Source organism: Sapajus apella, unplaced genomic scaffold (assembly GCF_009761245.1).
Source record: "Sapajus apella isolate SASKATOON/1434 unplaced genomic scaffold, GSC_monkey_1.0 scaffold128, whole genome shotgun sequence".
Lineage (NCBI taxonomy): Eukaryota > Metazoa > Chordata > Mammalia > Primates > Cebidae > Sapajus > Sapajus apella.
Genome location: NW_022437068.1, coordinates 830,600 through 853,360, shown reverse-complemented (window position 1 = coordinate 853,360; position 22,761 = coordinate 830,600). Strand labels below are relative to the sequence as shown.

The following is a 22,761-nucleotide window of genomic DNA, read 5'->3' as shown; positions in this document are numbered from 1 at the left end:
CAAAAAAACAAAAAACACCATTGCCAGTCTATGCTTTTTAGAATTATTAATATATTTATGTTAAAGCATATTTCTTATTCAGTCATTTGATATCAATTTAATTGGTTTTGTATTTTGTTTTAAATTTTAGTTAAGTTAGAATTAAATTATTTATTAAAAGATATTTTCTGAGACTTTTTATATTAAATAAAATATTTTTGTATTTGAAATATAATGCACATCAGGCAAGAATAGGGCAAATTCTGCAGTTTGCTTTTTCAAAATGGTCTTTGTAATTTAAAGTTCACCCCTAGAGGGTGCTGTTGTATTGAACATTTAAATCTGATCTGCCGAACCATTTAGTTTTTTAAAAGTGCATAGATTTGTGTTAAAATCTTACTATATTACAGAGAATGATCAGTTGCTACTTGGTAGAAGTTGAGTGCATTTCAACTTTCAAATGGTAGTATTTTATGAATGATAAAATCTAAGACATAGCTTAATCATATTTGCTTTTGTGAAAAATTCCACAAAATACTGTCCTTTTAAGAAATCATCCATGAGCTACCCCAAGTTGTATAAATAATCACTATTCTGTGATATATTTAGGAACTCTTTACTTGAAAGAAAGTAACATCAAAGGGAGTTTAATAGATGTTTGGTTTATGTCACTGATTTTTTTTTCTTAATCAGCTACTCCCTGGTACTGTGTGTCACTCATCTCTAAGGCATTTGAAGTTTGTTTTGTTTTGGTTTCTTCTTTAATTCAGCAGCTGAGTTGTTGACCTACTGTGTACAAAGCAGTCTTTATAATATGGTAGGGGAGAGACACAGAAACTGTCTCATAGTCTGCCTTGTTTTAGAATGAAGTATAGAATAAATGTAAAATAATGCAGGATGAAGAGATTAATCCTAGCTAATGGTTCTTAGGAGGGATTTCAGATAGGCCTTTAGGGAATTTGCATTCTAAACAACATTTAAAAGAAAAGAAAGTTTGGTTTCCTAAGTCTTCTTTTTTACCACTCAATGCAAGGTTTTAATTTTAAACCCTTTACTTTTTTTTTCTCTTTTTATTTTTATTTTTTTGAGTCAGAGTCTCACTCTGTCACCCAGGTTGGAGTGCAGTGGTGCAATCTTGGCTCAATGCAACCTCCGCCTCCCGGGTTCAAGCAGTTCTCCTGCCTCAGCCTCCCAAGTAGCTGGTATTACAGGTGCCTACCACCACACCCAGCTAATTGTTTTGTATTTAGTAGAGACGGGGTTTCATTATGTTGGTCATACTGGTCTCGAACTCCTGACCTCAGGTGATCCACCCGCCTCCGTCTTCCAGAGTGCTGGGATTACAGGCATGAGCCACCATGCTGGCCTCTTAAACCCTTTTCTATGCTTTCTTTCTTACAGCCTTATCTTAGCAATTAAGCATTGACCAATGTAGTACTTTACAAACACTATTGTCGTCATCATCACCATCATCATCGTCATCCTGTTACTGTTCTTCCTGTGCTGAGGAATATGCTGGTAAATTGCAGTGGACCTAGAGATCCTCTTAAATGTGACATTTTTGTACCTCCAACTTATTGTTTAACTGATACTTTAGCTCAAGGAATAGTCAAACTTATTTTCTTCTTATGAGTAAGGTCTGTTTTGAATATTATTCACATCAGGTTAAAATTTTTTTTGTTTGTTTTCTGTGTGTAGTAAGAAGAGAAAAAAAGTGCTTTAAAATGAACACATTAGCTAAATATCCAGCTTACTTGAAACCCTGGGAGGAAGAGACCAACGGAATCCAGTGGGGAACCAAATAGTACAGGAGGGTTACTCATATTTTCTAGTGTGATATTTGGAGGTGTAGTGTTAGACTTAACATTAAAACCTTCCCCTCTCTGCAGCTGCTCAAATGAAAGCATTTTATTTTAACTAAATGTCTGGGGAGTGATTTTGATCATTTGGCTTTTCTTTCCCCAAGTTGATATTAAATAGAAGATTATTTGACTTTTATTACACAGCTAGCAGTTTTGGGGATCTGTCCTAAAGTGGTAATCAAACCTATAGCAAATTAAACAGCTCAACCTAGTAATTAGCCTGGGCTTTCTTTTATTGTCATACTGCCATTATTCCACAAAGATGCTGAGGCACAGCCATAATTAACATTTATAAAGCACTTATTTGGCCAGGCATGGTGGCTAACGCCTGTAATCCCAGCACTTTGGGAGGCTGACGCGGGTGTATGGCTTGAGGTCAGGAGTTCAAGACCAGCCCTGGCAACATAGCAAGACCCTGTCTCTACAAAAATAATTAAAAAAAAAAAAAAAAAAAAAAAGCTGACATGGTGGCATGTACTTGTGGTCCCACTGAGGTGGGTGGGTCACTTGAGACTGGGAGGTTAAGGCTGCTGTGAGCTGTGTGTGATTAAGCCACTGCACTCTGGCCTGGGCACAGAGGGAGACCCTGTTTCAAAAACCAAACCAAACCAAACCAATTAGAGCACTTATTGTGTGCTGTGGGGGAGTTTTACACTAAGGACTGAGGCTTACTTTCCTTCCCTCTAGAAACTTATGGTCTAGTTTGGGGAATTGGTACTGATATATGACATAATTAGCAGTAGAAGATAAAAAAGCATGTGAACAAGTCTATAAGCTCTGCAAGTTTAGCGCTCTCTTTGTTGACTTTGCTCTTTGAGACAGATACCCCATCTTAAACATCTTTGAATCTTCCAAAGGTGTAAAGAAATGTTTGGATTCTTATTATTTTTAAGTTGTAAACCCAAATCAAAAGGAGATATCATGAGATATGTAAGCTATCATAAGATATACATATTCATTGCCTATTTCTCACCAGGGAATATTGTTTCGTTGTGTTGCTGTTTTTTAAAAATCAGGAACTTACCTTATCTGCACCTTCATTATAGAAAGAATAAACTATTTGTAGACTAGTTAGAAATTTAGGAAAATGTATAAAATGCTCACCATTCAAAGATGGGGACCGTTAACATTTTTATTTACTTTCCAGTCTTTTTAATGTATACTTTTTTCTTTCTATTATGTATGTACTCATAAATACATTAGTACAGCTGGTGAATAATGTGTGTATTTGTTTTATACTCTATTTTTATTGTTTTCAGTTAACAACTGTAGTACTGTCATACAGTACATAGCATAGCATTTCCTCATGTCATTATAGATTATTAAAGGTTTTGTAATGTTTGTATATTATTCTGTCATCGATATGCCAGTTTTAATTCATCCTCTTATTTTGGACTTTAGGTTTTCAAGTTTTCATTTTACACTTAGCAGTATGGTAAGCATCTTTATGAAACTCTTCACCCAAATCTTATTATTTTCTTAAGACAGAGGTCTAGAAGTGGAGTCCAGTGCAAGGACAGAGACATGCAAGTTTTTCATAAAACAGTCCAGTATTTGCCAACCTGCCTTATAGATAGGCATTATCTGTTTATACTGCATTAGCAGTGAGCAGAAATTCCAATGGCATCCTGTTTCACCAGCAGGAAATAAGATTAAAAAAGTCTTTATTAAATTGGTAGATGGAAAATCACTTATTTTCTTAAAATTTATATTTCTTTGATTATTAATAAGGTTGAATTGTTTTTCAAAAATGTGTTGGCCATTTGTTTCTCATGCTCTTTACTCAAAAAGTGTTTATTCAGATCAAGTGATTTTTCAATTTGTTTCTTTGCTCTTTCTAATTTTAAATGTTCTTTGTATACCCAGAACATTTATCCTTCACTGTAATATGTGATACGAATATATTCTTCTGTTCATGTTTTGCCTCTACTTGGTTTTGGTGTTTTCTGATGTATAAAAGTATAAAATCCGTATACTCAATCAAATTCTACATTTTCCTTGGTGGCTTCTGTCTTTGATTAAACATTTTATTTCTGGCTTAGCAAATGTTTTCTATTCCAAATCAGATAGTCTGAACATATCCTTATAGTTTTGTAAGTTTTTACAGCAAAAAAACTTACTTTAAAGCATCTAAATCATCTTTAAAACACTGGGATTTATTTTAGTGTACAGTATAAGGCAAAGTGCTATTTGGGTTCTTTTCCCAATAACACTTGTTTTGTACCACTTCTTCCCCATTGGCCTGCATTTACGATTCCTACATACACAGTATGTGTTTGGTCCTACCTGTTCTGTGCCCAGTAACACTCCAAAAAATCTTTGCTATATGTTTTAAATATTTGGTAGATTGAACTTACTCATTCTTAAAAAAAGAACTGACTCTTCCACCTCATTTGTGTTTGTGGATAAAATTTAGACCCATCTTTCCAATTTCCTACAAAACTACCCTGTTGGTACTTTAATTATGAATATATTACCCTACGAATGAATTTGAGAAGGATATTTTCTAGTATTTGGGTTTTTTTTTTTTTAATGGATGAGTTGATTGTACACTGAAGAACAATCGGAATCTACATGGTGTTTCTTAAAGGCGAGGACATGTGGTCTCCAAGAGATGTCGAAAGCCACCTGATGACATCGAGTAAGATAAACCAGTGTGTGCTAGAAGTAGGGATGGGGAAATGAAGAATCTGCCTTTTAGATATTTTAATCTTATTGATTTTATTTAGCTGGTATTTATTGATGGCCTACCATGCACCAGGCTTCTGCCAGACTGACCTTGAAAAGGTGAAGAAGGCATAGTCCTTGCTCTGAAGGTCTAGACTTGGCTAGGAATGCATCACATATAAGATAAGGGTTGAACATCCTAATCCAAAAATCTGAAATGAAAAATGCCCAAAATCTGAACAGTTTTGAGCACTGACACAACAGTCAAATGAAATGCTCATATTGGAGCATTTCAGATTTCAGACTTTTAGAGATGCTGAACTGGTAAGTATAATGCAAATATTTCAAATCCAAGAAGGTCCGAAATCTAATACTGCTGGTCCAAGTATTTTGGACAAGGACTATTATCCTGTAAAAGGATAGCTTGGACTGGGGTGTGAGGAGATAGTAGGATGGGGTCCCAGGGAGGTTTCACAGGACAATAGGGACTTTCTGACAAGTCTCAAGAAAGAATGGATGTTTGCTGAGTAGACAGGCTGGAAAAGATGTCCTGCAAACTGAGAAGTGAACTGATGTGACTTGTGGAGTAACTAACTGCAGGTCATCCAGTGCGCTTGAACTGTAAAGTGAACGTTGTCAGGAGCTGGGATGGAAAGGTTTAGAGCCCGTGCTGGAGGCGCTCCCAGGCTGCAGAGGCTCGCTATGGGAGCTGGCCCCTCTGGAGCACAAGCTTCTTTGTGAAACCAGGTTAGGTTTCATTTTTCCTCGAGACTTTGTTGTAGACTGATACTTTGTAAAATGTAATGCAACCCAATAACTAGAAATATGAAAGCTACAACTTTCAAATTTAATATTAAGATTTGAGAGACATAAAGTTAGTCTGTCAAATTGCTATAAAAGTTTTAAATGTTCATTCTCAGTCTCTGTATCTAGCTTTTGGGGACTAGGAACATCTGGTGCTCGAACCCCTCTGGATCACACTTAGGTAGCCCCATGTTAGCCTCCCGGATCAGCAGGAAAGACGTGGCTATTGGCTGGGAATGTTACAGCAGTTAAGGTAGACCTGTGGGACAGTGTCCACACAAATGATTGCCACCTGGAGACTGAGAACTGCTATTGCAAGTGATGCTGAGTTGTTAAAGGGAAGTTACTAAATATTTTATTCATTTTGTACAATGGCATTATTTGAATCATGTGCTTAAATCACTATTTAAAAAAAAACCTCTTCACGTCAAAACAAGTGAATAAAATGAAATGTCCTAAGGCAGGGTTTTTTTTTTTCCTTCCCAGATGAAAGCAATGGTTCTCAACCTTGGCTGCATATTGGAATCACCTGGGACTTTAGAAGCTACTGCTGCTGGTTCCCACCCACTGAGATGAGTTTGGAATGCTACCTCAGCATTGAGGTTTTTTTTTTTTTTTAGACGGAATCTCACTGTGTTGCTCTGTCGCCCAGGCTGTAGTGTAGTGGTGCAACCTCGGCTCACTGCAACCTCCGCCTCCTGGGTTCAAGAGATTCTCCTGCCTCAGCCTCCCAAGTAGCTAGGACTACAGACATGTGTCACCGTGCCTGGCTAATTTTTGTACTTTTAGTAGAGACGGGGTTTTACCATGTTGGCCAGGCTGGTCCTCAACCCCTGACCTCAGGTGATCTGCCCACCTCAACCTCCCAAAGTGCTGGGATTACAGGCAAGAGCCACCGTGCCCGGCCCGGCATCAAGATTTTTAAAAGCTCCCCCCAGGTTCCAATGTGCAGCCACTTCACTCCCATGTGGGATATTCTAATGATGCATAAAGTTTTCTGATTGAGAATTTATGTAAAAACGTAGCACAGTAATAGTATTCCAAAACTGTCAGTTGAATTTAAATCTGATACCTGATACTGGATGTTATGAGTTTCCTTCCAACCCTCCCCACCAAATACCATTAAGTATTTCAATTACAGTTGATAGGCTACATATTTTTCACTATAGCTTATTACATGTAATATAGCATCAAAAATATTTTTATAAATGAAAGCTTGTGAAATCTTGATTCCTCTATTGCTTACTTCACTAATTTCACCCCAGTGATTACTGTTGGAGCAATGACAACAGTATTTGGATGTCGTATGAATTTCCACTAAGATTTGATTAGGACACCTGGCCATGAGTGTGCCTAATACACCCAATGCAAAGATTGCTGGATTTTTAACATGCAATTCCTCCAAATGATTTATTCAAATATTATTTTAGAATATTTAAAAATATTTTTAGAACATTCAAATGTTATTTAGAACTTTTTTTTTTTTCTATTTTGTTAACATGCTCTTCATGTGCCGAAAACTGAACATTCAGTGATTCATTCATTCAGTAGACAGTTTTTGGGCACCTGAACTTGGTTGTGCTAGGCTATGGGTATTCAAAGTTTAAGCCCTAAGTCCTTACAATAGTAAATAGCACAAATGTATGCCACTAGCTTCTTACACACAGGTGGGTGTCATACAAGCAAAATGAAAGTAATTTTACCCCTTCCCTCTATAATCTTAAGTGCACTTTCAATTTTTGATATTACAGCCTTATTTGCTTAAACACCTTCCATCTCTTCTTCTCCCCTCCTTGTCTCTTTTTTTTTTTTTTGAGACAAACTTTTACTGTTGCCCAGGCTGAAGTGCAATGGTGCGATCTTGGCTTACTGCATCCTTCTCCTTCCAGGTTCAAGCAGTTCTCCCAACCTTAGCCTCCTGAGTAGCTGGAACTTCAGGTGTGCACTACCACACCAGGCTAATTTTTGTATTTTTAGTAGAGATGGAATTTTGCCATGTTGGCCAGGCTGGTCTCAAACTCGACCTCAAGTGATCCTCCTGCCTCTGCTGAGATTACAGGTGTGAGCCACTGCACGCGGCCCCCTCCTTGTTTTTTAAGTTATAACATTAGACGGGGAAAAAACACTCTAAAAGTAGTTCTGTCAACTAATTTGGGGGCTGTGGGCCAGTCATTTAATCCAGCTGAACCTCGTTTTGCTCTGCTGTGAATAGATGATACCCTCCTTGCCCTGTCTATCTCAGTTGTTATGGGGACTATGAAAGAAGTTACATCTGACATTAACATCAAAAATTTAAATATCCAGTGAAAGTGTAAATGGACATTATAAAACAAACATTAAAAGAAACAAAGAAACTAGATATGTGTGACTAGCACTTTGGGTTTCCAAAGCTCCACCGTGAAGTTTCGGGAAAGTTGCATTCCGTGGAAGTTTGCTTCCATGATGGATTTTTTTTTACTTTGTACTCAGCTCCTGAAAAAGAAACTTCCTGGGTTTTCTTTTTCCCTCCTACGGTTTTGCAGCGGCCGGGCTGCTTCCTGTCAAGAGCCAGTCTGCCAAGGCCTGGTCTCTAGAGCCTCTCCCCCTCCCCTTTCTCTTTCTTTCCAACACTTGCTGCATTGAGAGGCTGATCCTGTGCAGAAGCCCTCCCTGCCTCGGCCGCGCGGCGCAGTGAGCATGCTCGGCCTCCTGCGGGAAGAGGAAGCGGCCGCAGCGGAGTCATGCCAAGCATAGCCCGCATGTCAGCGCTGCCGGCTTGCAGCGGGCTGTGAGCGGGGCCGGCGCCGCTTTGTCCTAGGAAACGGGCTGCGCGTTTCTCTTTTTCACTCTTTTCCATTTCCAGGAAGGACTTGTAAGGACTTCTGAAACGCTTTTTTCATATTCGGTCGGTGATAAAGTACATACAGCGTCTACCAGTAAGCCCTTGAAGGGTTTCGTGTGAGCTCGATTTTTTTGTGTGCCCTTTTTTTTTTTTTTTTTTTAAACTTTTGCATACTTTGTTTTGAGAGTCTGAGGCTGGGCCTCTGCCTTTGTGAAGTTGAAGAGCCAGGAGCTACTCAGCAACAATTGATTTTTGAAACTTAACTCTTTTGGGGGCGAAAGCAAAGAGCTGGTTTTCTTTGCTAGCCCAATAAATGCTATTTATGAAGATGGACCTGTTGAACTATCAGTACTTGGACAAGATGAACAACAATATCGGCATTCTGTGCTACGAAGGTAGATGTCCCGTTGTAGAATTACTGCCCTTTGCTCGTCTCGGCCACTCCTCCTCAGTGTGCTGGGTGCCTGCCTTCTGAGCGCCTATTGCCCTTCTCCGGGCGGTAGGGCGCTGGAAAGGCCGGCGTTTCTTAGGTTCGGTTCAGCACCGGGTGTTCGGATCTCAGGCTGCGGGGGGCGGTGGAGGGGGCCGGACGGGCCGGCGGTGAAGTAGAAACCGTTCCAAGTTTGCTTTATGCTTGCAACGTACTCGCGCCTTATTCTTTGTGATTTCCGCTAATACTGTCTTTAGGGGAAGGACTCGTAGGACGCCGTTAAAAGTTAAGGCTGCGTTTGGGGGAGGGGCTGGTGTACCCGGCTGTGGGCCACAGCGCCCCGCGGCTTACGGAGGGGGAGCCAGAGTTACAGCGAGTCTCTGTACTCGCGAGTGAGTGTCCCAAACCTCGGAGAATGTCCCTCTCCCGCGCGGGGCTGGAGGGCACCGAGTCAGCGAGCACAGGCCGGCTCTTTGTCTCGCTGGCGCTTCCTGTGCAGCTCGGGGAGCGCTGACATGGAGGGGGGGTGTTCCTCGAGCTCTGCTTCCCTGTGGGAGCGATTACACAACACCCCGACCCCCAACCTGCCCCCAAAAGGGAGAGAAACCCGCGCTGAATTCTTATTTATTACCTCCCGCTGCCCGCGAGGTGCTTCCCCCACGGCCTGTATTTCAGGCTGTCTGGTAGCAGTAAGAGAAAAATCTATTTCTTAATCTGTTGGAACATCCTCTACGTGCGATTTGAAAAAGTGGCAATGGCCTGGGTCTGCCGCCGAGAGGCATCTCCAGGGGAGTTCGGCCTGGCAGGAAGAGTATTTTTTGTTGTAACCACACACACATCCGGGACTCTTTCTCATTCAGCAGGAGCAGTTTCCATTTTTTCTCCAGTAGTAAACGGGACATTTCTCTTGAAGAAAACAGTTACAAAAACTTGGGAGGGTGATTGACTTCTGTTTTTTAATCTAAAAACTTCAGGCCTGTTTCCTAATCAGTTGAAAACTTACCCTTTCCAGAGTATTTTTCCTCTTCAAAGTAAAAAAAAACCTCATTCACGTTTTTTTTAAAAAACCCTGTGGATAAGGATCTCATATTTAACGTTTTTTAAAAAGGGTACTTGTTTACTCCTAGTTCTTGTTATGAGAATTTTGGTGAATTGTTTTCTTTGCATCTGATGTGTTAAGTAACATCTTGCTTCTGAACTCACTTTAAAAAGCAGACGGCTTTAGAAAGCCATCAGCAGCCATTACTGGGCTTATTTCCTGTGAAATTCACGTATTGCAGTCAGGGTTTTGTTTTTGTTGTTGTTTTTAACCATCTCCCCTTCCCACAAAAAGAAAGAAAAACTTTTAAGGCAATTTCTGATGTATTGTCCTTGCCAACAAGTAATATGATATTTTAAAAACAAAACAAAACATAATGGCCTTAGAGAAATATAAGATTGTTAGGAAATTGATACCAGATAGCAGATTAATTTTTCCTGTCTCTGATTGGTGAGGACCAGCTTATGGACAGCGAGCCCAGGTGGAGCTGTTGTATAGCACGCAACACACAGGAGAGTCGAGGACTTCTCTTTTCTCTTTCTTCTCTTCTCTTCTTTCACTTCACTTCTCTTCACTTCTCTCTTTCTCTTCTCTCTTTTCTCTTCTCCCTCTGTTTTTGGGAGGAAGAAACTTTGATTTTGAAAGTTGAGTAGCTATATGGGATAATGGGCTAAAGTTTGTTTGGTTTAAACATCTGCTCCTATTTTCCTTATTATGAAAGTTAACATTATTTTAACACCAGAATAAATACACAGGAAATGAAGGAAAGCACAGCAAAATTTGAGTGGTGTTTATAGTGAGTTGTTGATGTCCTAGTGGTTTTCTCAGTGTAAACACTGCACACATCTGGTCTGAACTCCAGAGGGTGTTTTGAAGATGGGCATAAATCATACAGGGGATTTTTTTGTAAGAAAAGTTGGAAAGGTTATGGTTCTTTTAAATCCAACATTTGGACTTGGGGAATATTCGTTTTAAACATATCATCTCCCCAGCATTTCAGGGAAGTTGTTTGGAAAATGGAATGTACTCTTGGTAGGCAACATTTGATTTCATTTAGGGCACACTCAAGTTTCATGCCTCTTAAAATAACGGATAAATTAATTTCTTGACATTTTAGTTTTAAAAATTAAGATGCAGATGGTTAATTATTCTTACTAGCTAAATTATACCATGTTCTTCAGTTGTATTAGACATAGCTTTACTCCGCAAAATAAACCATGTGTTTGTACCATCTTTCTTAAACCTCCCTGGTGACTTAATACACAAATAGAACTTTTTAGCCATTTACCTTGTAGCATATAAGGTCTTTCTGACTGACTGACTCCATATTGCTTAGATGTGGACTCCCTCGGTGATAACTGCTTCCTGGCTCCTGCTCTCCACTACAGTTGTCTGCAAGAATAATTGAGAATAAAGGGAAAAAGTTAACCACAATTAGCAGGTTTGGGGTGGGAGGAGGAGAAGTGAGGCAGAGGGCTAGAAGAATTGAAGTCTGTTTAACTTCTGGAAGCTAACTAATTACCTTCACTAATGATGAGCAGATTAGCAGAACTGTACATGGCTAATGTGTCTGTTCAGAACCTCATGGCTTATTACTACCATACTCAGCAGTTAACCACTTCATCCTTCCTCACCCCCACTGAATGCTCAAATGATACCCACTTGAAGCCCAGTTTTGCCTCTTTCCATGGAAAGATCATAGGCCAATCCCAGCCCTCATTTTTTTCTTTCTGAACACCTGAGAATGCCTTGCTAGACTGGTGAAAGCGTCATGAAGGCAAGGCATTCTGTCTTGGTGATTGCTGCATCCCTGAATCCTAGCACAGGGCCCGAGTGAGCTCTCAGGAAGTGGTTTAGAATGCAGGCTGACTCAAAAAAATCAGTGCAATCTCTCCAGTGCCAGCTGTAGTTGCTACTGTATAATTTAACACTTGATTATATACTGCCTTGTATTCTCTAATTAATCATTGCAGAGCTATCCAGGTCCTCAGACATCATCCAATACCTTTCTCTTGTTTTCACCAAGGAAACTGAGGCTCAGAGAGGTAAACTCTGTTTTTCAGAAAGTTTATTTATTTAGAAAGTTTGTGGCAGGGTTAAGTTTTGACTCTTCTATGAATCTCCTATACTGTACTGCTTCTCCAGAATTATTTCACGTCCTTTTTTTTTGTGAGATAGAGTCTTGCTCTGTTGCCGAGGCTGGAGTGCAGTGGCGCCAACTCCACTCACTGCAACCTCCACCTCCCGGGTTCAAGTGATTCTCTTGCCTCAGCCTCCTTGGTAGCTGGGATCACAGGTGTCCGTGCCACCATGACCGGCTGATATTTGTATTTTTGGTAGAGTTGGGTTTCACCAAGTTGGCCAGGCTAGTCTTGAACTCTTGACCTCAGGTAATCCGCCTGCATCGACCTCCCAAAGTGCTGGGATTACAGGCATCAGCCACCATGCCTAGCTTATTTCATGTTTTATCTCCCCATTAGTTCCATGATGTTAGGGTCATGCCCTGTCCTGGGAGCCCTCACGGCTTAGCACTGGGATAACTCCCTGGATTACAGTGCACAGTCGAGCCTCTCCCACTTCTTGCTCCGAAGCCAGTTGCTGCCAAGTACCGAGGCCGTTGTGATGTTGAGAAAAGGGTAGGTGAGACACCTCTGGGTGACCAGCCTCGCTGGAAGGTGTGCTCTGTGCTGCCCTGGCACCAGGCTTGCTTTTCTTTTGTCTGCCTGTGCAGAGGAGGAGGCCTGTGTGGATGCCAGCTCCAGAGCCAGTCAGCAGGGAGCAGGGGACAGGGACAGGTTAGATTAAGGGCTTTCCTCAAGATGGCTGCCGCTGCACTGACATCATCCCTGGGGCTGAGACGTGGGCCTGCCAAACGTGCCCTGGCTGGCTGCAGCCTTACGCTGCTGGTAGCGATACTTTAATTATGGGTTAAGAGCCATTAGTGTGTAATTTGGTGGAAGAATTCTCTCCTTTTAATTTAATAGGGTGATTTATATTGGGAGAAAGTAGGAATACATTGCATGTTGTGATTCTCTCAAAGCTTAAGAGCGGAGTATTCCAAGTTCAAGTTTTAGAACAGTTCATTGTTTTAGACACAGTTATGCCTTGTTTCGTCACAGGCTACTTTTAAATTTTCTGGAATGGAAGGGAAGACGCACGCTGGAGAGTTGCTGAATTCAGTGAGACCCTGTGATCTTTTGTTTTCCTCCCGTCTAACCACCACCCGGTTGAGTGGAGTCCTGGTTTCATTGTTCTTTGTCTAATGAGCTCAGAGGCAGCAGGAAACTTAGGAGGCTTGGGTAGGTGAAAAGGCCACAGCGCAGGGCCATTTTGTAGCCTCCCCTGGTCCCCAGCCCTGCATATCAAGTGACGAGCTCTTGATCTGGGATGTATTCCGAGGTAGAACATCTGTAACTGTTTTGCTGTCGAAAGTCATTGTACTTCAGCTTTTTACTTGCAGGAAAGGGTAGGGAGTGGGGGGCGGGTGGGGTTTAGGGAGAAAGGGGAGGGGGAGAGAGAGAGAGAGACAGAGAGAGAGAGACAGAGAGAGACAGAAACTAGGAGGAGCTTGGTTAGTAAAACATGCCCAGGTGAGCCCAGGAGCTTTGCGAGAGAGCTGGCTTGGCTGGTGTCTTTCTCCTAATTACAGTTTGTGAAGAAAGGTGTGATTATACCCTCCTTCCTTCCAGCTCCCACCCTTGTTTCTCAGCCCCTTTCTCGAAAGATTATTGTACTTGGCTGTTTATGTCTTGGAGTCTACACTTGGCTCCTTCTGGAGGCCAGGTTTGTTTCCCCCCTGCCCCCCGCTTCCCTTTTGTCTGCGTGGCCTTGTGTACTCCTAGGGTGCCTGGATGTGTTGCTGTGAAAATTTTTTAAAACATGCGGTAAAGATAGAAAGCAGTCCTCCTTGGCACAAGAGGAGATTCCAAACTTCTCAATATAGCTTAGTTATGCCTGTGAGGATGTTGCAGAAAACTGGATTTTTTCAACAAGAAATTAGATCCAGATTTAGCACTTATGCGTGTACACAAATATACAAAAACAGACCAGAGAATATTTCTGGCGATCTTTGTCATCTCAAAGTATCTGACGTTTATTCAGTGGCGGTTTCTGTTTGGTGGTATTTATTATTGCACATCTAAGCTCATAACAACCATTTTTTTTAGCCTTTCTCTGCAACACGTTTGTAGTCCCAAACAGGTTCCTCTCCATCTTTTATTTTTTAATGAACTCACGCGTCATTTCTCACCCCAAGAATGCACAACCAAATCCTAACCATGGCTGCTAATTTCTGAAAGCAGAGCCGGAAAATGATTTTTTTTTTTCTTCATTTACTCTTTTTTTCTTTCTGAATGTTACATGTTCTGTAAGTTCGAAGGAATTGTCACTTCACTTTGCTGTCTTGCCTTCTCTGCGTTGTTATATATTTTTTAAATTCTGTAGATTGTTTAATTTCAAGGTATTATGTATAGAATATGTTTTAATCCTATCAATGTGAATCATGACTAGTTGAAAGAATAGTTTAGTTACTCTATATAAAATAGAAAATCTGTTCTTAAAAGCTCCCTTTAATGTGTTGCTATGCATAGGATTGTTCTCTAAACTCTTAACATTTCACTCTTTTGTTTGAAAAGAAGACAAACTGAAATATATTTAGTGACTGATAAGACAAAATTCAATGCTAGTATCGTGTTGTTACCCCAAATCCATTCTGTTATTAAACATTTACGGAATGCTTACCCTCTACTAGGGAGTGTTTTAGGGATCTCTCTCTCTCAGCATGTTTTATAATAAAATATACATACAGAAAAGTGCATAAAAATGTGAATTTTATGGTTAGAGAAATGAACAACCCTGTGACTATGGCCAGGTCAAGAAACAGTAAATTGCCCTTCCAAGTATTATCTTTTGATCCAATCCCTCCAAGCCCCAAGAGATCACCACAATTGTAACTTGCTTTTCTTTATACCTTTACTGCCATTTGTATAATTCTAAACAAATTCTAGCTTGGTTTTGTCTTTTTTTTTTTTTTTTTTTAAACCCTGTATAATTGGATGCCTGTATGCCTTCTTTTGTATCTGTTTTTGGTGAGATCTTTTAAAGTTAGTGCACACATCCTGAGAAGTTTTTTTGTTTGAACCCGACATCTCTCGAGTGTGAGGACTCCTGGGTATGGAATATACAGATGTCTCAGCTTTCCTTCTCATTCGTCTGCAGCTTCACTGTTCAGAATTGGTGATACTTTGGGAAGAACTTTTTTTTTCATTTAGCATTTTGTTCACATTCTTCACCACCTGTTGAAGCCCTCCCACATCCATGCTGTAATGGAAAATTAGGAGTTAGAAAATTCTGCACAATTGTGGAGAATGCAACATGGGGGACACTACTGGAGATACATAGCTTACTTAGGGTCTGAATAGCGACTTTCTGCATTAATAAGCAATTTGCTTAAAGGCTGAGACGTTACAAGTCAACTTTGTTGCTGTGCCAGGTTTCTTTGGATGTTAATCCAGGGACTTTTGGATACATAGAAAAAGCTTAAATTGCTCCAGTATCCAAACAATACTCTATATTGTATAGAGAGGACTGTTAGAGAGCAGCACATTTCTAAAACAATACTCTGCATTATGCACCATCTAAAATTATGAATGAAAAAGAATTACTCATGTATTGCTCTTGATTTTTATTTTATATCTGTTTTGCATGAAAATAGTTGCCTGTTAATTCTTCTTGGCTAATGATTTGATTTTAATACAGTGAATTCCAGACTTTAATGGTTTGGTGCAGATGTGCTCTGCCAAGCAATTTAGCAGAGTTGTTTACTCTGCTAAATTTACTACCCATAATCCAGCTGGAAGACTATACTTCTTCCCTGATAACAGTTAAGGGAGTGATGAGTGCAAATTTCTGGGCACTTTCCCCTTTGAAAATAAATGCATCTTCCATTATGAGGCAGTACTATTAAAGTGACAAGAGATTAATTTAAAATTTTATTTTAATGTCAGCAGGTTTTTTGTTGTTGTTTTTTTTACCCATTTTCTTCCATTCTTACTATGTATGTCTTTTTAAACTGTTGTTTGTCTGATGAGCCACTGATAAACTATTGGCTGACCTCACAAAGAACCTTTGTTTTATTTTCTTGCTGAAAAGTTATGACCTCTTTGCTAATGCTTAAAATCACCCACGAGAATGATCTGGTTTGCTTTTTAAGGACTATGTAATAGCAGCTGTGCCAGGCTTTAAGTTCTGGGTAGTGGGTAAAGGGAATGGAAAATAGCTGTCACTCTCAGCAGAAACTCTATGTGCAGTATTCTAGCACAGCTCTGTTGAATTCAAAATTTGAAGCAGTTACCACCAGTTTCTGGAGACCAGGCTCGGAGGCTTTTTTCTATTAGAGGCTTCATGCCAGTAGGGCTGATACTGGTAGGGGACACGGTAAAGTTCCAGAACTCACAGTGGACATCAAGCATTGCCCTTGGTGTTTGATACAATATATGTGGTGTTTGGTTCTATATTTTGTCCCATAAAGAGACAGTGAGTGGGAGACGACCTTCTTGTAGAGGTGGAAGAATCCTTATATCTCCTTTAAGGAGAAAATAAAAGAACCACATGCTGCTTCCCTGCCTGCAAGCTCTTCTGAGTTCATCACCATTCCTGTTTGCTTCTTTCGTGGGCAATGAAGGCAGATTCTTCTGTTGGCGCTCCCAGATCGCTTTCTTTTATGATTTCCTCCTCTTCCTCTCCTGCTTCTTTGTCTTCATCATGTGCTCCTATACAAGTCTCTTCCAATTTTAAAACAAAAATAAACCCTTTTCTGAATCTCATTTTCGTTCCAGCCATAGACTATCTTGTCCTTGCCATCCGCATTATTGGAAGAAGGCCAGCTTACCTCTACTCCCTTTCTGCCATTTCTCTCTTAATCTGCTGTCATCTAATTTCTGCTCCCACAACTCTGTTGAATTTGTTCTGGAGACTGTCACTAAATGATATCCTAGTGACGAGTTCAGTATTTTTTAGTCGTTACCTTAATCTCTTTATGCCATGTGGTACTGACTTTTTCCAAATTCTTAAAATTCTTGCCTCCCTTGGCTCAAATACTGAGTCCCAGCCAGAGCTGGTTGCACATGCCTATAATCCCAGCACTTTGGGAGACTGAGGGAGGCAGATCACTTGAGCTCAGGAGTTTGAGACATGGTGAAACCCTACCTCTGCTAAAAATATAAAAATTAACTGGGTGTGCTAATGCTTGCCTGTAATCCCAGCTATTCTTGAGAGGCTGAGGCAGGAGAATCACTTGAACCTGGGAGGCAGGGGTTGTCATTAGCCAAGATCATCCCACCACACTCTGGCCTGGGCAACAGAGTGAGACTCCATTTCAAACAACAAAAACAATTGAGTCCCCATTCCACCAGGAATAAGATGTGCTAATGCACATATGGTGAGCAACACCAATCAGCAGGGGCTTGATGGAGCTCCTGGGGTGAGGAGGGGGGCATAAAAGGGTGACACAGGCTGATGAGCACTAAAAGCAAACTTTGGTCGCAGTTTGAGAATGGACTGGAAGGGAATAAGAGATGAAATAGGCAAGGATGTGAACCTGTTGCACTGGCTTAGGCAAAAGATAGGGGTAAACCAAATTCTGGTGGTGGCCACAGAGGAGAGAGCAGTGGATAGATGTATGAGATCTTTAGGGAGGAGCCTGGCCGGGCTTGGCGGTGGATTGAACAGTGGATGAGGGAGAGGACATAGGAGACGCTGAGGGTGCCTCCCAGATTTCCAGCTCATACAAGCGGATGGGCGGTGCTGCCATCTGCAGAGACAGGAAACACAGGAAGAGGACTAGGTTCTGGGGTGAGGTCATAGGCTTAGCTTCAGCTGCGTTGAGTTTGAAGGATCTTTGAGATTTCGAAGAAGAGATAAATAATAGAAAGTTGGATATGTGGTTCCAGCACTCAGGAGAGGCTGCTGCTGGAGATACTAATTCGGATAGAGAATACTCAAAGCTTTGAGTAAGCATGGTCACCTAAGGACAAAGGATAGAATAGGTTGAAGAGGTCCTAGGAACTCCTCTCTTACTAGGGCTCCATTAATTTTCCTCTTAATTGCTAAAATAATCTCTAAACTGCTTCCTGCCTCTAATCTCAGCCCCTTCTAGGTTTATATCTGTAGAATTACTTGAGTATCATTCCAGCTTACCTCTTCAGCCTTACTTTCCCTGTTGCCTCACACCCTACAGTCCGCATATGTGAAACTGCTTCCTGTGAATAAGCCCTTTTGCCTCTATCTGAAATCTACCTGCTCCTTTCTCGTGGCTCCTAGTAGCCTCAAGGGCAGGGGCTTCTGGAAGGTGGCCCTCCTCTCCTCTGCCTTCTTGGAGAGATTAGGTATTTGTATTTTCATGGCATGCTGTGTGTACTTCTGCTGTGGAATTTACCTTGCTGTGTTACCTTCTCCTCTGTCTGCCTTCCTCCAATTTCTGGGAGGGCTAGGATTTTGTCTTGTAACTCCTTGTTCTTCACACCAGGCAAGTGTTGTCTCCTTATGAATGGATCTACTCCAGTGTCTTTTCACTAAAGATAAAAATTGAAATTGCGTGACTAGCCCAAGGATACTCAGCTAGTTGGTGATATAAGTGAGCTTCTTAATTCTTAGAATACTGTTCTTAGAGGCAGGGAAGATAGCTGAGAAAAGGAGGAATATTAATAAGAAGGGAAGAGAGAAAGAAAAACTCTAGGACTTAGCGTCTAAGGAAGCTAATGTAGGAAAACATTTGAAGTTGGCTGCTTGATTACAGATAGCTGCCCTTGTTTGTCTTACTTTCTAGTTACTTGACTTTGGACAGTCTGCTAAATGAACTGATCACTGATGGGAAAGTATTTAATACCCATTATGTGCCAGGAAATGTTTTATGTGCTGGGGTTATGGCTGCTAGCAAAACAGACAGCAAGATCCTTGACTTTATAGACTGTATGTTCTAACAGGGGAGACAGATGAGCAACAGGTAAATAAAGAAGATAATTAGAGGTTATGCAGAGTCTTATGCCAGGTTGATGATGTCTGTTAGTTGATTTACTGTTTAGAGTGACTATATCCAAACATGAAAAGGAACTGCTTTTATTTTGAAGCTTTGGAATATAAATTTGAGTGGATGATTTATTTTCCCCATGGTCTTGTGAAAGATTTTAAAGCACGTTAAGGAAACCTGTAGAAAATTTCTTTGGAATCTTAGGAGTGTGGGATTTTTTCCTTGGTCTGTTAACTGTGGCCGGAGAATCGGACTGCCTCACCCTGTTGTATCTGTCACTATACTGGGAACTAGAATTTATTGAAATATTAACCTTTTTTTTTTTTTTTTTTTAAAAGAAGGATTGGACGGTTTGTCTTGGATCCTAATAGGAATGAAATATATGTAGAATTTTTAAATTCAGTAACTTTTATTTTTATTTATTTGTTTTTTGAGACGGAGTCTTGCTCTGTCACCCAGGCTGGGGTGCAGTGGCGTGATCTCAGCTCACTGCAACCTCTGCCTCCGGGGTTCAAGTGATTTTCCTGCCTCAGCCTCCCAAGTAGCTCAGACTACAGGCAGGTGCCACCACACCAGGCTAATTTTTATATTTTTATTAGAGGTGGGGTTTCACTGTGTTGGCTGGGCTGGTCTCGAATTCCTGACCTTAGGTGATCACCTGCCTCAGCCTCCCGAAGTGCTGAGATTGCAGGTGTGAGCCACTGCACCTGACCAAATTCAGTGAATTTTAGAAGACTTAGGAAATTGACAGATTAGTTTATATGTTCTGAAAATACTCTGGTCAGAGCTGATGCTGCCCTGAATAGGACAGACACTACCGCTCTCCAAGGGGAGTTTCTGATTATGAGCTCTGACCTCATGATAGTGTTGTACTTAGTGAGGACTGGATAAATGCAAACCTGGGGCTTAATTGGGATAATGGACTGGGGTTTTCCACCTGTTCTGTTTTCTTTCTTCCTTTATTTTTATTGAGGCATAATTAATTGTGATGAACTCAAGGTTATAGCTTTCTGAAATTTTTCCCCCTGTTTTATCAAACATAAAATTAGATCAAGTTAGAATTTTAATTGTTTCCCATACATACAAAAGGAAAGTTCATGGACTGGGAGACCTCAAACCCAAAAATGTCACAGTCTCACTTTTATAGCAGTTACAGTGCAGTTTAGAGCATAAAGGAGGAATGATTGGACCTTTTTCATGAGTGGCTGTCATGTATATATCTTTAAGGCAGACTGTTAGCTGATTGGTTTGATCTTTATCAAACCTTTTTTTTTTTTGTTATCTGCTGATAAGGACAAAAACTCACATTTGTGTTTCCTTTGGGTTTAGTGTTTGGGGAAATCAGGATGACTTAAGTTTTGGTTAAAAATGGTTGGCCTTGGGTTGTCAAAACTGTGGCCTCTGTTATTCTGTATTTATTAAGTCTTTTTGATTTGGACTGACCACCCAGGTCTAGAGAGAGAACATTCTCATCACCCCTGAGCATCCTCGAGCTTCCTTACCAGTCAGTACACACATCCCCCAAAGAGAACCACTGCTTTGACTTCTGTAGTCATAGATTAGATTGGCCTGCTCTTGAACTTCATATAAAGTAATTTGGTTCCAACTTCTTGTGCTTATCTCTTCTAAGCTTGATGGATGTTTGTTTCCAGTTTTCAACTATAATGAATAAAGTTGCTTTGAACTTTTTTTTATTGTGGTAAAGTATATATAACATAAAATGTATTATTTTAACCATTTTAGATACACGCCTTGTTGTACAATCTGAACATTTTAGTGCAAGTTTGTTGTGGACATATGTGATCATTTAGTGGAATTGCTGGATTATTGGGTATGTTTAACTTTTCAAGAAACGGCACAACTGTTTTCCAAAGTGGTTATAATACCTTACTCTTCCACCAGCAGTGTATAAACGTTTCAGGAACTCTACATCTTTATATTTTTTAAATTTTTTATTTTCGAAATGGAGTTTCACTCTTGTTGCCCAGGCTGGAGTGCAAGTGGCATGATCTTGGCTCACTGCAACCTCCGCCTCCTGGGCACAAGCAATTCTCCTCCCTTAGTCTTTGGAGTAGCTGGGATTATAGGCGCCTACCACCTCACCTGGCTGATTTTTTGTATTTTTAATAGAGCCGGGGTTGGATTTTGGTCCATGTTGGACAGGCTTGTCTTGAACTCCTGACCTCAGGTGATCCACCTGCCTTGGCCTCCCAAAGTGCTGGGATTACAGGTGTGAGCCACGGCGCCTGTCCAGGAACTCTACATCTTTACCAGTAATTGATATTGGCAGCTTTTAAAATTTCAGTTCTGCCGGGGATTTATGGACGATATTAAGGTGTTGCTCATTGTTAACTTGTAATTCATTACTTATTGGAATGCCTACTATGACACTGTTGATTGGTACTATGTGAAAAAAAAAAGATATATTCTGTACTTTTGGCAAGTTTATTGTCTAAATTAGAGGCTGGAATATGTATATTTCTTGCCTAATTTCATGGCAGAGGAAGTGATTTTGGTATTGTCAGGGGAGGGGTTGTTTTTCCAAGTGGGTAAATCTAAGCCATGGAAACCAGAAGGCGGCCAGTTTGAGGGATGTGAAAAAACACCAACGTGGCAGAGAAGACTCTTTTTTGAGAACACTTTCCTTTAGCTTAATGTTGCTTTGCCTTATTTCTTATTTGGAAGTGATTCATCCAACCACTGGTCTGTTAAAATAAAGCTCAAGGATTAAGCTCTCTTAGCTCCAATTTGATTTATCTTCTGGTTTGCTTACCATTCCCTCTTAAGATTCTTTTAGTTTTTCTCCCATTTGTAATGCGCTTTCTACTCCTTTCCAACTGTGTGGATTCTTATTTTTTGGGAGATGGGTCTTGCTCTGTTGCACAGGCTGGAGTGAAGTGGTGCCATCTCAGCTCCCTGCAACCTCCGCCTCCCGGGTTCAAGTGATTCTCCTCCCCCAACTCCTGGGTAGGTGGGTTTACAGGCACGCACCACCACACCTGGCTAATATTTTGTATTTTCAGTAGAGAAGGGGTTTCACTATGTTGGCCAGGCTGGTCTTGAACTCCTGACCTCAGGTGATCCAGCTGCCTCTGCCTCCCAAAGTTCTTGGATTACAGGTGTGACCCACCATGCCTGGTCCAGCTATGTGGATTCTACATATCTTTCAAGGTGTGGCCTAGCCTCATTTTATGAAACTTGACCTGGAAGATTTTATAGGCAGGAATTGGAACTTAACCTTGTTTTCTTTAATCTACATATTTTGGGAAGACTATCTCTTACTGTCTGCTTTTATTTCTTTTTGAATACCAATGAAATACAGAGAATTGTACAATCTTTTAAAAACACAGACAGAAAAGGATTGGCCACACCCCAGAAACAACCATATTACACTATTGATTTCAGTCTTTTCTTCTGAGTATATATGATTTAACACAGCCAAAATCATAGTGTGTTTAAAATTTTATATTCTGAATTTTCTTTCGTTCAGTATTATGAAAATTGGCTTTGGCTTTGAAAGTCTACAAAAATTATTAATGTCTGCTTATTATTCCTATAGCTATGGCATTATTTATCCAAACACCTGTCTGTAGTTGTTCATTAGGATACTTCCCGTATTTGAAAGGTTTTTTTTTTTTTTGAGACGGAGTTTCACTCTCGTTACCCAGGCTGGAGTGCAATGGCGCAATCTCGGCCCACCGCAACCTCCGCCTCCTGGGTTCAGGCAATTCTCCTGCCTCAGCCTTCTGAATAGCTGGGATTACAGGCACGCACCACCATACCCAGCTAATGTTTTGTATTTTTAGTAGAGATGGGGTTTCACCATGTTGACCAGGATGGTCTTGATCTCTTGACCTCGTGATCCACCCGCCTCGGCCTCCCAAAGTGCTGGGATTACAGGCTTGAGCCACCGCGCCCGGCCGAAAGGTCTTAATAGATTATGGAAGTGCCTATTTTACTGCATGCTAATCAGAAATCTTTGGCAATTGTTTGGTCTAAAGTAGTATCTCATATTTAAATTTAAAGTTCTTAGCGGCCGGGCTCGGTGGCTCAAGCTTGTAATCCCAGCACTTTGGGAGGCCGAGGCGGGTGGATCACAAGGTCAAGAGATCGAGACCATCCTGGTCAACATGG

At 40.8% G+C, this 22,761-nt stretch overlaps 1 protein-coding gene across 7 annotated transcripts in view; it reads left to right on the top strand.

Moving 5' to 3' along the window:
- The window catches only part of VGLL4 (vestigial like family member 4), a 166,085-nt gene that overhangs the window by 70,805 nt on the left and 72,519 nt on the right, over nt 1-22,761 (top strand). The window contains exon 1 of one of the 7 annotated variants that reach the window (XM_032262229.1): nt 7,358-8,528. The exons of 5 other annotated variants lie outside the window; for them this stretch is intronic. In XM_032262229.1, the coding sequence (XP_032118120.1) occupies nt 8,447-8,528 (82 nt within the window). In that variant the 5' untranslated portion in view covers nt 7,358-8,446. Of the gene's footprint in view, nt 1-7,357; nt 8,529-22,761 lie in introns of those variants that run through there. One more of the 7 variants, XM_032262234.1, reaches the window with a different exon arrangement.